Consider the following 13,688-nt stretch of genomic DNA (forward strand, 5'->3'; position numbering starts at 1 on the left):
CCTAAAGACACTCACATTAGAAATTTTCACATGAAATGGCCCGGCCAGACCACCCTCCCGAGAAGCTACAGTGAAGCCCACCCCCAGGCTCAAAGCTTCCGACAAGCTTTTGCTGGCCCTCCTTAAACAGCACCAAACAAACGCCGCCAGACATCTGAGGAGAGGACGCATGTGGAAAACTGAGAACAAAACTAACAAATGGGGAAAGCGTCCCGTACAGGGAGAAAACAACTCTTCAGAAAGCAATTTCAATATCCTCATGGAGAGACGACATCACACGCAGAATCAAAAACGGAGGGGGGCAGGCACAAAGAGCCTTGGGGATTTAAAAACCCGAGAGCCCTCTTTTCTCAGACGTTGGTGGGAGGTGGCTCCCCCCAGGGGGTCAGGCCACCCACCCCGGCCCGGCCTGCCGCACCAGCACTCACACAGTCCACGTTCTCCGCCATGTTCAGGATGATGTAGTTCTTTCCGGCTAGGTTGCTCCAGTCTTTGCAGATCACCTGTGCAAAGAAATAAGAAGGGCATCTGGAGGGAGGGTGGACGGAACCCTGTGAGAAGCTAGGAGGGCGAGGCCAGGCATGGGTGTGACAGCTGGGTGAGAGCAGACAGCCTCTGCAAGGTGACATGCCCAGGACCCGGCCAAGGTTCACCAACCCGATGTCTGGAGGGAGTGGAGGCAGGAGCTGTGTCACAGGGGCCCGGCTGCAGGGGCCGGCCTGGAAGCTTTCGAAGGCAAACTCGTGTAACGTTCTGAAGGGCAAACAGTAGCATGCCTGGGGGCCAGACGCACAGCTGACCACCTGGGACCCCTCCTTTCCTTTTGGTGTCGGGGTGGGCGGGTGAGGAGGAAAGCAGGGGCAACTGCACAGTGGTGGGGGGCGTGGAGGTGGGGCTGGCCAGAGCGCTGTCAGCACCCACCCTCAGCGGCTGTGACGAGCAGAGGGCACCCGAACCCATGACTACTGGGCGGGGGTGCCGAGCCTGTGCACCTCAGTGTGAAGAGGATGCCCGCTGCTGGGCCATGAGCTGTGCCCCCCAAAGGTCTGCCCGGGATCCACCCGCCGTCCCGGGGCCCGGCAGAGCTCTCCCCATGCCGTGAGCTGGGCATGGCCGGGCAGCCCGCGAGCACCCTCACTTACCTGCGTGGAGTCCCAGGGTGTTCTAGACAGAGTGTCGGCGGTCTGCCCTTCCTGGGGCAGCTGGCTTAGGGTTTCTCGTCCCACGGCAGCAGAGGAAGGTGTCAGCTCCGTGTCTCCAGGAGCCAGTGAGAAAGAGGCTGAGGCTCCAGGGTGCGTGGGGTCTTCGTCTGAGGCCTCAGCCCCGCCGGGAGCTTCTGTCTGAGAGAACGAGGCCGGGGACGGTCCCTCCCCCGGCCGGCCAGCCAAGCCAGCTGTTTCCGCAGTGGCCTCCTCACTGGGCTCCCGAGGGGCCTCCAACTCTAGCCCGTGCCCTGCGGCTGGCAACGCCGTGCCCCCTGCCCCCCAGTCGGCCACATCCTGACCCCCCAGGGTCACTGGACTTGGGGCGACTGTGGGCGGGGAAAGGCTTGGCTCCATGCTGCTCCCCACCTCCACACCCGAGGAGGCCTGGTCCCCAGACTCTTCGTGCCGGTGTTCGGGGGCCCCTGGGGTCTGGCTGCTGCCGGTGGGAGGAAAGCCGTGGACCTGACTTCGGGGTTCTTCTTGGGATCTGGTCACAGGCAGCAGCTGCTCCGCCTCTTCCTCCTCTCCAGGGACCACACGCCAGGGTGGCTCCACCAGGCTCATCTTGGGCAGGGGAGACGGGAGGCTCGCCCCCTCTTGACTCTGGCCCGTGTCCTCTACGGGACCAGCCTTCTCAGTCAGGTCTGGAAAACCGTAATCTACAGACAGAGATGGAGAGTTCATTCATGAGCATCATCATTCGTTGACTTGCTGAGTACGTGCTGAACGGATGATGAAAAGAGCCGTGAGACCCTCAGGGGAACGGCGGGGAGGCTGGACAGTTGATCGTGTGGGAAAGGAGTGGGAAATAGTGGATTGGTGGGGACAGACTGGGGGGACAAGGGCCAGGCTGGTCCTCACTTCCTTCATGGGAATAGAACGACACAATTCGGCCACTTAAGTCCCACAAACACGGGAAGGTGCGAAGCCTACACGCTCCCCAGAAGTGGCCCCGCTAACATCTGGCGCACAGGGTCCCTGCGGTGCCTTGTCCGGGCTCTCCCCAGGAGACCCCATCACGACCCTTCACCCCTTTTCTAATGGGCTGGGGTGGGCGTCTTCCAGGTGAAATCCCCCAATGAAGTCTGAGAGCCCTGTGGTCACAGATGACCACCACTGTCCCTAGCCAGTGCTCTTATTCTGTAAATCAGGTCCCGACTGGGAAATGCAAGATGCTGGGAGAGCAGAGAGGGGCACTGGCTGAGCCCACCCAGCGTCTGGAGCCTTCCAGCACTCACGGGGCCACTGCCGGCGGGTGGAAGGGGAGGTTCCTCTCCCTGCCATCCCTGGAACGACACTGTGAAGCAGAATACGGAGGCCTCCTGGAGACCAGGACATCTGGCTTCTCAGCGCACCCCAGGCTCCGTCAGGATAATGACACGTGAAAAGCACAGACCAGTTTTGCTGGAAATTCATTCAAATATCAGAATCTATATCTAGGTAACAACTGTTATTGGCTGCCATTTTGTTTCAAAATAATAAATATCAAAGACAGGTCTGAAATACTGCGTAGAACTGAGAGGGCTGGGGAGGGTCTCAGGTGCTGACTGAGCTGCTCATTCTCCTCCTCCCAAATTTCTGTCAAATGACAATTTTTTTTTTTTCACTGTCAAAATGAAAGTCTAAAAAATGTAGATAAATTTCTGGGAACATGGAAAGCAGATGAGATCATAAGATCAGATAACCCCTCAGCCAAAATTAACAAAGAAAAAGTCAGCAGTGGAGGAGGGAGACTCTCTTTCCATCAGAATTAAGGAGAGAGACTACTGTGGGGTTAGCAAGGACACAGAACAGAAAACTCAGGGAACACAAGATAATTTTTAAAATTCTAATGAGTATCCTCAGAAAGACCTAAAAATATTGCATCCCTAAAATAAGAACAGGCTAACAAGAAAATGAAGTAATCTTTAAAAAAAAAAAGTTCTTGGAAACTGAAACGCGATTGTTTAAATGTGAAAATTCAATAGAACAGCTAGAAGAAAAATCAAGGAAAAGTCATCAGAGCAAAAGCAAAAGGAAAGAAAAGCTAAGAGATATAGGTGATCAATGTACGAAGCCTAGCAACTAGCCAATATGATTTTCAAAAAGATAGAAATAAAATGGAGTAATAGCCGAAGTTCCCAGGCCTCACAACATGAATCTTCATGTTGGAAAGGTAATAAACAAGGTGAATCATAAAAGACTCACACCTAGCCTCATTCTCACAACAGTCCAACTCTCAGAGGGCTACCTATAAAGGAACAAGAAACAGATTATCAAATCATCATCAAGCTTCTAATTAATAACACTAGATTGCAGGAGGGAAAAATGTGTTCAAAATTCTGAGGGAAGCTTATTTTGAACTGGGAGTTTTATACCCAACTGAACTATCATTCAAATGTGATTACAAAATAAAGACACTGTCATGTACGTAAGGATTTAAAGGTTTTCTTATCCACAGATTCTGAAAGAATGAATTAAGGAAGTTCTCCAAGAAATCCAAAAAGACATGGGAAATCAAGAAATATAAGAGAAATGTCATGAAAATCAATCTCAGGACAGAAGCTGGGAAGCAGGCCTAGAGAGCAATTATTCAAATTAGAACAAGGATCCAGAGGGCTCTAAGAATTATTACTTTTCATAAGAAAAAGTATGATTTTTAGAAGCTGGAATGATCACTGAACTCCCACTACAACATTTAAATGAATAATTAAAACAGTCCACCACCCCCACTTTTGTTGATTACACTCTTCAGGGCAGCAGAGACTTAGTAATTTAAGATCTTCCCCATCCTCCACCCCTGCACACACTCTGAAGGGAAGCTGACCTGTTCCCCACACAGAGCAGCTGGGGTGAGGCCTGCTGGTGGGACAGTGACCACAGAACTGCTGAAGAAACCCACGACAGCCCCTAAAACTGAGCAATCTAGTACTACCTGTACAAGCACGAGAGTGAGAAAGCAAAGCAACTGGCCTCTGAGAGAAGGGCTAATCTTGTCAACAAAGAAGCGCTTTGAAGAGCTCATCATTAACCTCTTCAGAGATTCAAGAGACAATTACACCATAAAACAAGAACAAAAATGTTTTACTTCAAGAGAAGTAAGAACTTTATAATACACCTGTTTAAAACTGAAATGCAAAATAAAAACAGGACTGAAATGGGCTGGCTGACCGCCTGGCGGGAACCTATGTAACAGAACGTCAGATGGGTGTCTGGGCAATAAAACATATAAAAAGCCCTTACAATCGTGCAATTTCATTCTTAGAGGATTAATCTGACAGCAACGCACAAGAATTAGATGAAGGAGGGGATGGAAGAAGGCAGAGCAGAGTTAGGGGCTTGTCGCAGTGGACCAGGAGAGATAAATGGAGTGATAATAGTGGAAGTGACGAGACAGGAATCGATGCAAGAGCCGGTCCTGGGGCAGAGGCAGCTGGCTAACGGGAGGAGGTGAGCACTGTGGGAAGAGCCATTCCATTAACAGAAACAGTGAAATCCAGAGGAAAGGGGCACTGGACACCCTCAAGAAGCGGTGGGAACAGCCAGCAGCTCGGGGAGAGCCTGGACCGTGGCAGAATGGCGAGCCACCGACCCACAGAGTCCCACTGGGGCGGGACAGTCCCCAAGGGGCAAGCTGACCAGACAGCCCCTCTACTCACCCTGATGCTGACCCATGCCAAACGCGGGGGTCACAGTGGTCATGCTGTTGGTGACATGATCTGGGAGCCAGAAGGCTTGCCACCACCTTGCTTGTCTGAGCAACGGCAAACTCCTCAGCTACCCTGGGCTTCAGTTTTTCCCGAGACAAATGAGGATGCCCATACCTAGGATTTCTAAGGCTCTTTCTAGGATGGATATTCTAAGCTTCGGAGACACTTTTGACAAATGTGTCTTATAAAAACAGCATTGAAGGCAACCACTCGTCTACTGTCCTAAACAGCATAAAATAGGAATCACTAGGTTACAAGCTCCTCTGGACAAGCAGGGGGACCTTCTTCGCCTGTGTCCCCAGCACCTAACACAGAGCCTGGCGGAGTGGACAGGAGAGCAAGGCCTGCTCGCTGAGCCCGTCTCCCACCTTCCACCCCCCGCACCCAGGGTGTCCCCACAGGGCGAGAACAGGGCCTCCAGTCACGGTGCAGAGTCTCCTTTACGATCTGCGTCAGCTCCTCTCCCCTCTCCCTAAATGTGACCACTTCCAAACCATCCGCCCTGGACTCACCATTTCTGCACTTCTTTCTCAGTGAGTTCCCTGTTTCTGAAGACTTTCTCTATTGCCTCAACACTAAAGTCTCCCAAATTGACATCCCCCAGCAAGCCTCCACCCTTTTCCAGCCTCTCGTCTCTGGTGACTGAACAAATCACTAACTGACGCTCACTGGTGCTTGGAATCAGCAGAATTTTCTTTTTCTACTTTTTCTTACCACCTCTCAGCATCCAAAATTATTCCTTTCCCTTTTACTGTGTGATTTCAGTTTCACTGCTTATCAACTGTATGGCCTCGGTCATGGAACCTAACGCCCACATGCCACCTGTAAAAAAACGAAGAGTACGCAGCACGCAGGGCTGTGGTCTGGATTCAGTGAGATGAAGCTGGGCACCACCAACAGTACAAACACCCCGTTAGTTTAAGCTCTTCCTCCACCTCCTCCTCCTCCACTACCAATATTAAAGGAATGTTCACACTGTTAAATCCTAAGAGAAAACAGCAGCATTCTGGAAGTGCGCTCCACAAAGGAGGAGCACAGCAAGCACCTGAGTGGTAAGTCAGGATCCAGGAGAGAGGCAGGAAACGACCAATCATCTGTTGACAAGCCTGCATATGACCTGAATATGGGAAATGCCTCTTACACCAGAAATGAGAACTAATGGGACGCCCACTGGGGGCACAGACTACGGAAGTATGACAGGAGGTGACACAGGGGCAGCTGGGGGACAGACCGTGGTGGGATGGAAACGGTGGTCCCAGGGGAGTGGATCCGAATGTGAATGTAGACTAACAAGCAAAGAAACTGAGCCTTGTCCAAGAGTAACCGCGCGCTGATGAACTGAGAAAGAAAAACCGTGTATGACATTCCTTCCAAAAATGCAGAACCTGAATCTAATTACGAGGAAACACTAGACAAACCAAAACTGAGAAGTCTTCTACAAAATAACTGGCCTGTCTCCTTAAAAAAGCAAACATCACAATCCTGAAAGACAGACTGGAGTGTTCCAGAATAAAACAGACGGAAGACACATGAGAACTAAATGCAGGACCTGATCCTGGACTGAACAGCGAAGTGGAAACAGTAACTTTTTTTTTTTTTTTTTTTTTTGCTACTAAGGACATTGCTGGGAAAACTGGCAAAGTTTGAATAAAGTTTGTAGTTATATAACAGTATTGTATCGATGTCAATTTCCTGATTTTGATCATGGTACTGTGGTTTGGTAACAGAATGTCTTTGTTAAGAAATACACACTGAAGTACTTAAGGGTCAAGGGGAATTTGCCTGCAACTTATTGTCAAGTGATTTAGGAAAAACTCTCGTATATACATCCATATATACATACACAGAATAACAAAGCAAACGTGACAGAATGTTAATAATGGGGGATCTAAGTGAAGGGTATATGGGAATTATTCTTGGAAGTTTTCTGCAAACACAAAGTTACCCACCAGAAAACAGAGAAGGCAGGGGACAGGGCAGGCTGTGTGGACTAACAGTTTCTGACCTCCAGGAGAAAGGAATACAGGTGCACAAGGCAGGTGAACAATCCCAGGGGGGAAGAAGCGGAGCGTTCGTCCCACTCAGGTGTCCAAGGGAGGAAGACCAAGATTCCAGAGGGTAGCGACCTTGGAGGAATGAGGAAGCCTCAGCACTCACCTTGCAGGGACCAGGAGTAAAATGACAATGGAGGAAAAGGAGAGGGATGGAGATGGGCAGAGTGAAGAGGTGGGAGAAGGGGACTACTGGGAAGAGGGGGTAGGGGACTGCAGCGGGTAGGAGGGGACTGGAGGGGGGGAGAGGAGGGGACTGGAGGAGGGAGGAGGGGACTGGAGCGGGTAGGAGGGGACTGGAGGGGGGAGAGGAGGGGACTGGAGGAGGGAGGAGGGGACTGGAGCGGGTAGAAGGGGACTGCTGGGAGGAGGGAGGAGGGGACTGGAGCGGGTAGGAGGGGACTGGAGGGAGGGAGGAGAGGAATGGAGGGACAGGGAGGAGGGGACTGGTGAGAGGGGGAGAGGATTGGAGGGAGGGGGAGGAGGGGACTGGAGGGAGGGGGTAGGGCTAGAGGGAGGTCATGGAGAAAATGCACCAGAAATTGCAGGATGAAGGGAGGGAATGGGTCTCCTCCCCAGGCGAGGTGGCCCCTACCAGCGCTCCCGTCTCCGGGAGCAGCATCAAGCATGGCCTGATGCCCCAAATCCTGGACACCAGAGCAGACACTTGTCCACTGACAGCCCCGTGGACGTGGAGAGTGGTGCTCCATCCTGCTAGTAGCTCAGGCTTTGCCCTCCTTTTCCACCTGCTTCAGGCGTTGGAGTAGGGTTCCACAAACCCCAATAGCCTGTCAGGGACAAACACACCACATATCTGGACACAGGTGTGAGCAAGCAGAGATGCCCAGGAGACACGTTCGCGACAGCCTGAAAGCAAGTCAAAGCCTGTCCCTGTGCCCCGGAGGGCGGTCACAGCGGGGGCAATGGAGAGACAGTAAAGGTCCCTCACAGAGCAGGTTCCCCAGGCAGAGGCTCCAGCTTGGCCTCAAAGGGTGGAGGGTCAAGGAGTGGCCACGCTGCCCGGGGCTCAGCCAGCCAGGTGCCCTCACTATCCCTGAGATACCAGAGGCCCACCGGGGACCTCGTCCAATGCACCTGCCCCCATCAGCTCCCCTGCCTGAAACACCGGCCGACAGTGCGGGGAGCAACAGCACGCCCAAGTGGCTCCGCTGGAAACGACATCTTCCCCAGAGCCCTGGGGAACATCAGGCCTGCGCATTCCAGAGTGGGGTCCTGTGACATCAGCAGGCCCACAGCCCTGCTTTCACAGATGCAGAGCAAAGCTCAGAGAAAGGATGACACTTGCTCTGCGTGGTGAGGCCCAGATCTGTTGCAGCTGTGAAGCTGCCAACCTCAGGTTCTCGTGTGGTTGAAGCCAGTCTCTCAAGACACGTTCCCGGTCAGCCAGGCAGCGCCAGAGCTAGCTTCAGCTGACGCAGCAGCATCATCCCCTTGGTCCCGATCCTCTGAAGCTGGGCTTCGGTCACCAGCCTGGGTGACATGTAAGAGCCAGGGCCAAGCTTCAGAGTTCTGCAAGGGGGGCTGGGATTCTGGGTGACTGGCCCGGGGGCTCCGCACAGCCACCACTCTGGAACGTGAGGCTAAAATGAATGACATAAGGGATGCACAACCCTGGGCCCACCGAGGCACTCTTTCCTCCCCTGAAAGTCACGTGCAGGTTCTGCATCCCAGAGCTCAGCACACAGCCAGGCACACGGGTGTGTGCTGAGGTGTAGTTGCGGCGGGACCCCGAGGAGTCCAGGGTCCTGACAGCAGAAGGACCTGGGAGGTTCCCTGATGGGCCTTGGCCCTTGGCCGAGGCATGATGGCATTGCTGTAAGTTACTTTAATGGTAACTCAATAGAGCGAATTTCTTATTTATCTTTGTTACAACACAAATAAAACTGTACAGACTGTAAATGGCAGAATTATGTATGCATAAGGGCAAATTATTCGGAAGGGAATTTTTAGACAACGTCTAGAAAAATGGGCTGCAATCTTCTTCAAGAACATGTCTTGGCCTCCTTAGGGAGACATTTCTGTGTCATTGGCTTTTTTTCTCCCCAATTTCCTTAAACCCAACTGGGATGGTTCGCTTACAACTTAAGCCCATTTCTGTTTTATCTGCTAAATGAGGAGAACCTGGGAAGCATCTTCCTCAGGGGGAAAAAACCCTACATATTCTCTTAGTTGCCCCAGTTTAGCCTTCTTTTCCTGGGGCTACATAACCGTAATTATTCCTTATTCTCAACCCTTTTCCTTGTCATTTAACTCCTCTCGTGAAAATTCTGGATTCGCCAGTTTTAAGGTGGTCATGAAATCAAGAGTAGGCATGCAGTAAATGTTTGGTGAAGGGACTGTTAAACACTGAACACGACTGACTAACCGGAGGCTAACGGATCAGAGGGTAAACGAAGATCTCTTAACTCACCCAGTGTCGGCACGTAAGCTGCGTCTAGGCCTTTTTGTTTTTCTCTTAATCTCACTACAGTGCTGGCTTTTGTTCCCTAAATAGATCATGTCGCATTTTTTTCCTGCTAATATGTCACCCAAGTTTTGTAGGTCTTTTTCCCTTTTTATCAAGGTTGCACCGGACGTTATTTCTGCCTTCCAGGGTGGCCATCCTCTCATGTGACCTTCGGCCTCAGCTGAAACGGTAATGAACTGATTCCTCTCTTTAAGACAAGGAATTAAAACAGGCATCAGGGCCACTGGCCTCGAAAGATCACTTTAAACATCCCTTTAGGTTAATGTCAAATCACTGAAAACTGTCCCCTGAGTGCAACACGCAAGCCAGTTATTCAACTGTTAATATTTACAAAAACATTCACAAAATTCACAATAGATGTGTATAAAACAGAGGTGCAAGGGAAGCTTCCAGTAAATTAAACATGACTTTTTAATGGTCAACCTCAGTAGTCATCAAAGAAATGTAAATTAAACCAGATGATAAACCTTTTGGACTACCAACCTGACAACATAGGAGTGCATTTAAGGACCATACTCGGTACCGGGTGAGCGCGGGAACAGGCACTCCACCTGCTGCTGATGGGAACAGAAATCGGGCCTCAGTCTGGAGGGGAAAGCATGAACAAAAAGCTGTGAAGACAAACACCCTGATCCTATCACTTGTCTTCCACAAACGCACGCTAAGGCAACAATTAAGGACGCTCATGACGATTCAGTGTCAAGGATTCTTGTCAGGGCACGGCTCATGGGACGCTCCTGCTTTCACATGGCAGGGGCAGCCCGTCCACACTTGGGATGCCAATTCGGCCTCAAAGCTGAGGCTGGAGAACTGTGTTTGCTGCCTGGGAAAGATGTGCGTAAGTGAAACCGCAAGATCTGTGCCCTCGAATTCCATTTTTCATAAAAGCGTATTTTATCTGAAAGTCCAGTAAGAGACACACCAGAATGTCGCTGTGCCCAGCCTCTGGGTTGGTAATGGAGTTATGAATTTTTTTGTAACTTGTTGCATGTTTCTGACTTTCATACGATGAAACTTACTAGCGTAAATCAAAAATACGGAGCTTTTTGCGTTTCCTTTCTTTTTTTGGTGTCCAGCTGAAGTGCTACTGTCAGGAAACATGCCTGAAGTGTGGGCAGTGACCCGGAAGGTCAAATCATTGCATAACAGATACGACCCAACAAGACCGCTGTACTGAAACCATTTCCACACCCCAGCAGACAGCTGCTTTGATGATCTGGTTTCCACAAATTCACTTCAGACGACCAGTAACTGAAGTACCGTGAGGGAGGAGCTCACACAGAGAAGGAGCGGGTCCTGAAGCAGACACCTCAGAGCTGAGAGCCACTCTGCCACCAATCACCCGCACAACCTCAAACCACCCGTGAACCTCCCTAAGCCAGTCGCCTCCGCCATGAGACAGAGATACTCAGGCTGCTTTTAAGGCTGCATCAGGTCGCCGTGAGGGAAAAAAAAAAGAACTGTATATGACGATGACTGAGGAAACGTAAGCACTTAGGAATGACCCTACTCGAGGCCATCATTTCATCCCCCTTTCTGTTAATGGCACCTTGATTCTCCTCTGGGGGGCCCTCCTTCCCTCTTCTTGGTCCCAAAGTGTGGGGCCATGGGGACTCGGGACCCAGATTAGACCAGACCAATGAGCCTCCACCTGAGTCTTCCCCAGAAGTGCTGGGGCTGCTAAGTGACAGGAGGATGACAGCAGAGTGATGGAGGGCCTCGCGCAGCTACCACAGAGAACGACCGCCTAAGAGTGAACCGACGAGGGGACGCAAAGCACGATGGGCTGAGGCAGCTTCTGATGCCGTTTCAACACCTGGACCCCACCTGCCTGGGCGGGAAACAACCGATCCCTTACAAGCCGATACACACCCCTCTCTCACACAGGTCTGTGGGTCTGTTTGAGTTGGGGTTCCAGAGAGTCATCTCTTGTCCTGTAGCACACTAAGTAGCTTGCTCACTGGGAAGATGAAGGCTGCGTGCAGAGAATGTTACTAAGGAGACTGGAAAGTGAAAGGGGTGAGGCGGCAGCAGGGCAGTTTGGGGATGGAGAGGTAACCTGGGAAACTATTCCGAGTCACTAGCAGTTTTCCATGAACTAACTGATCAGGCTTCAGGCTGGCTTGATTAGCTGGGAGAGTGGTGATTTACGTTCCATTTCTTTTCCCTACTTTGTAGAGACCACTCTTCCCACCCGAAATGTCAGAGAATCATAGTATTTTAAAGCTGGAAAAGACTTCAATCTATCACTCCCATGGTCTCACTTTCAGATGAGGAGACTGAAGGCAAGATTAGAAAAGGGACCCACACAAGGTCACGGCCCTCATCACTGGCCAGGCAGCTGCTCTGCCGTCGGGCCCCCAGGGATCGCTGCTACAGGAGGAAAAGGTGCTAGCTCCAGTTCTTCCAGGCCCAACGAACTAGAAGGAGACGCAGAACAGGGCTCCAGTGACAATCAGAGGCACTGGTTCCTCTCTGACACACACCACCCATGTGCTCTCAGGGCAAGACCTGCTCGGGAGGCCCTGAGCCCAGACTCGGCTCTGCCGCACACAAGCCGTGTGACCTCGGGCAAAGCTAACAAGCTTTCTTGGCCTCAGTTTCACCACGTGTGAAGCAAAGACAGTAAGTGCTGCCTTGCTGACCCCACAGAGCGGCTGTGAAGTTCGGTGAGCTAAGCAAAGAGAAAACGCTATGAAAAAATGGTGGTAAGTCCTACACAAAACCGAAGACGTTACTGCTGGTCTCCAGTAAAACTGCTGAGCTGAGAGGCAACACGACACAAAGAGCCAAGGCTCTGGAGTCTGACAACTCGGGTTTAAACTCTGGTTCTTACGCTCATGGAGCTGTTACCCAAACTCTGTAAGCCTCAGTTTGTCCACTGGTCCAGTGGGAGTAACAATACAGACTTAACTGTTTCTCTGAAGATTAAAGGAGGGAACACTCTACAACACCTGACTTGGCGCCTGGCACAACTTGGCATTCAATTCCTGGGTCGGATGTCCTGGTTATTTAAGAACCTGCCCTGGGGCTGGACCGTCTGCAGTACAGCCCCCAGCCCTCACAGCCACTGCTGCATGGAGCGACCCCCGTCCCCAGGGGCCTGCTAGGTTGGCACTGAACTCTGGGCAGACTCCCCACCCTGGCAGGCCCTTAGCAGGCCTCTCTCTTTGTCCCCCCCCGACCTGAGCAGCAAACGCCACGAGTGATGCCCTCCCTCCTCCCAGAGACCCCTGGCGGGAAGCCTCTGACTTCCCAGGTTGGGAGCAGAGGGCGGGGGGGAGCGGCACACACGATCCCTTCCTGTACAAATCAGCCCCACAGCCCGAACGCTTTGCCTCTGTCGCGTCCTCAGAGCACAGCATCGTGCGCTGTGAGAAGACGGAGGCAGGAACGAGCAGACTGACCTCACAGGGCCGTCGCCAGCACAAGGACGTCCCCACTGGCGGATGAATTAGGAAACGGTGTGCCTTCCATCCAGCCCAGGGCCTGCTGAGAGGTACACAGACTGGACTTCAGCCCCTGGGCCAGAGCACCACCAGCCCAGCCACCTGCAGTGGCCCCGTCACCTGGGGGAGCTGGAGAGCCTCTCAGAGGCCGCATCTCTCCAGATAAGTGCTGAAGCAGGACACAGCCCAGCAGGCAGTCGTGGTGGAGAGGAACACGCTGAGCAGGTGGGACTGGGTATAAGGGCGTCGCGGGCTTGGGGGATGGGCCTGAGCCACTGTCAGTAAGAAGACACTGATTCTCAATGCAGCCCCATCGCGCACCAGCACCAGCGGTGACCTTGGGCAAAGCACTTAGCGTCCCTGTGCATCAGTCCTACGTCTGCCATGCAGGGCGGACAACAGGCTAATGAGACGATGCAGTCGCAGGAGGGGAGGAGATGGGGCCGGGGATAAGGCTGGGCCAGACTGTCAAGGGCGTTTTCTGCAGCGCCAAGACGTTTGGCCTTTATTCCCTGGCCCCCTTTCTGCACACATCTCCTCGGGGTGTTGGAGAAGACTGAGCTGAGGAAAGGGCAGGACGGTGGGCAAACAGAGCAGCAGGAAAGGAGCAAGGACTAAGCCCTCCCCGCCCCCCACTCCCAGGGCATGCACGTCCCCAACTATCAGGCGTGAACAGCAGACACAGGAAACACACCTGCATGGAGCTGGCATGAGGACCTGGCCACACTCAGTGAGCCCCAGAGAAGCCACTGGGAGAAGAGAAACGACATGAGAGAAAAAGAAGGGGGGATGCACGGGGGTGGGGC

At 52.3% G+C, this 13,688-nt stretch overlaps 1 protein-coding gene across 4 annotated transcripts in view; it reads right to left on the minus strand.

Moving 5' to 3' along the window:
• The window catches only part of PODXL2 (podocalyxin like 2), a 40,578-nt gene that overhangs the window by 8,686 nt on the left and 18,204 nt on the right, over window positions 1-13,688 (minus strand). For 3 of the 4 annotated variants that reach the window (XM_060021525.1, XM_060021523.2, XM_060021524.1), the window contains exons 3-4: window positions 1,143-1,864; window positions 429-503 (exon numbers count right to left, since the gene is read on the minus strand). In XM_060021525.1, coding sequence (XP_059877508.1) covers window positions 429-503; window positions 1,143-1,864 — 797 coding nt within the window. The remainder of the gene's footprint in view (window positions 1-428; window positions 504-1,142; window positions 1,865-13,688) is intronic. The other variant, XM_060021526.1, reaches the window with a different exon arrangement.

Source organism: Delphinus delphis, chromosome 10 (assembly GCF_949987515.2).
Source record: "Delphinus delphis chromosome 10, mDelDel1.2, whole genome shotgun sequence".
Lineage (NCBI taxonomy): Eukaryota > Metazoa > Chordata > Mammalia > Artiodactyla > Delphinidae > Delphinus > Delphinus delphis.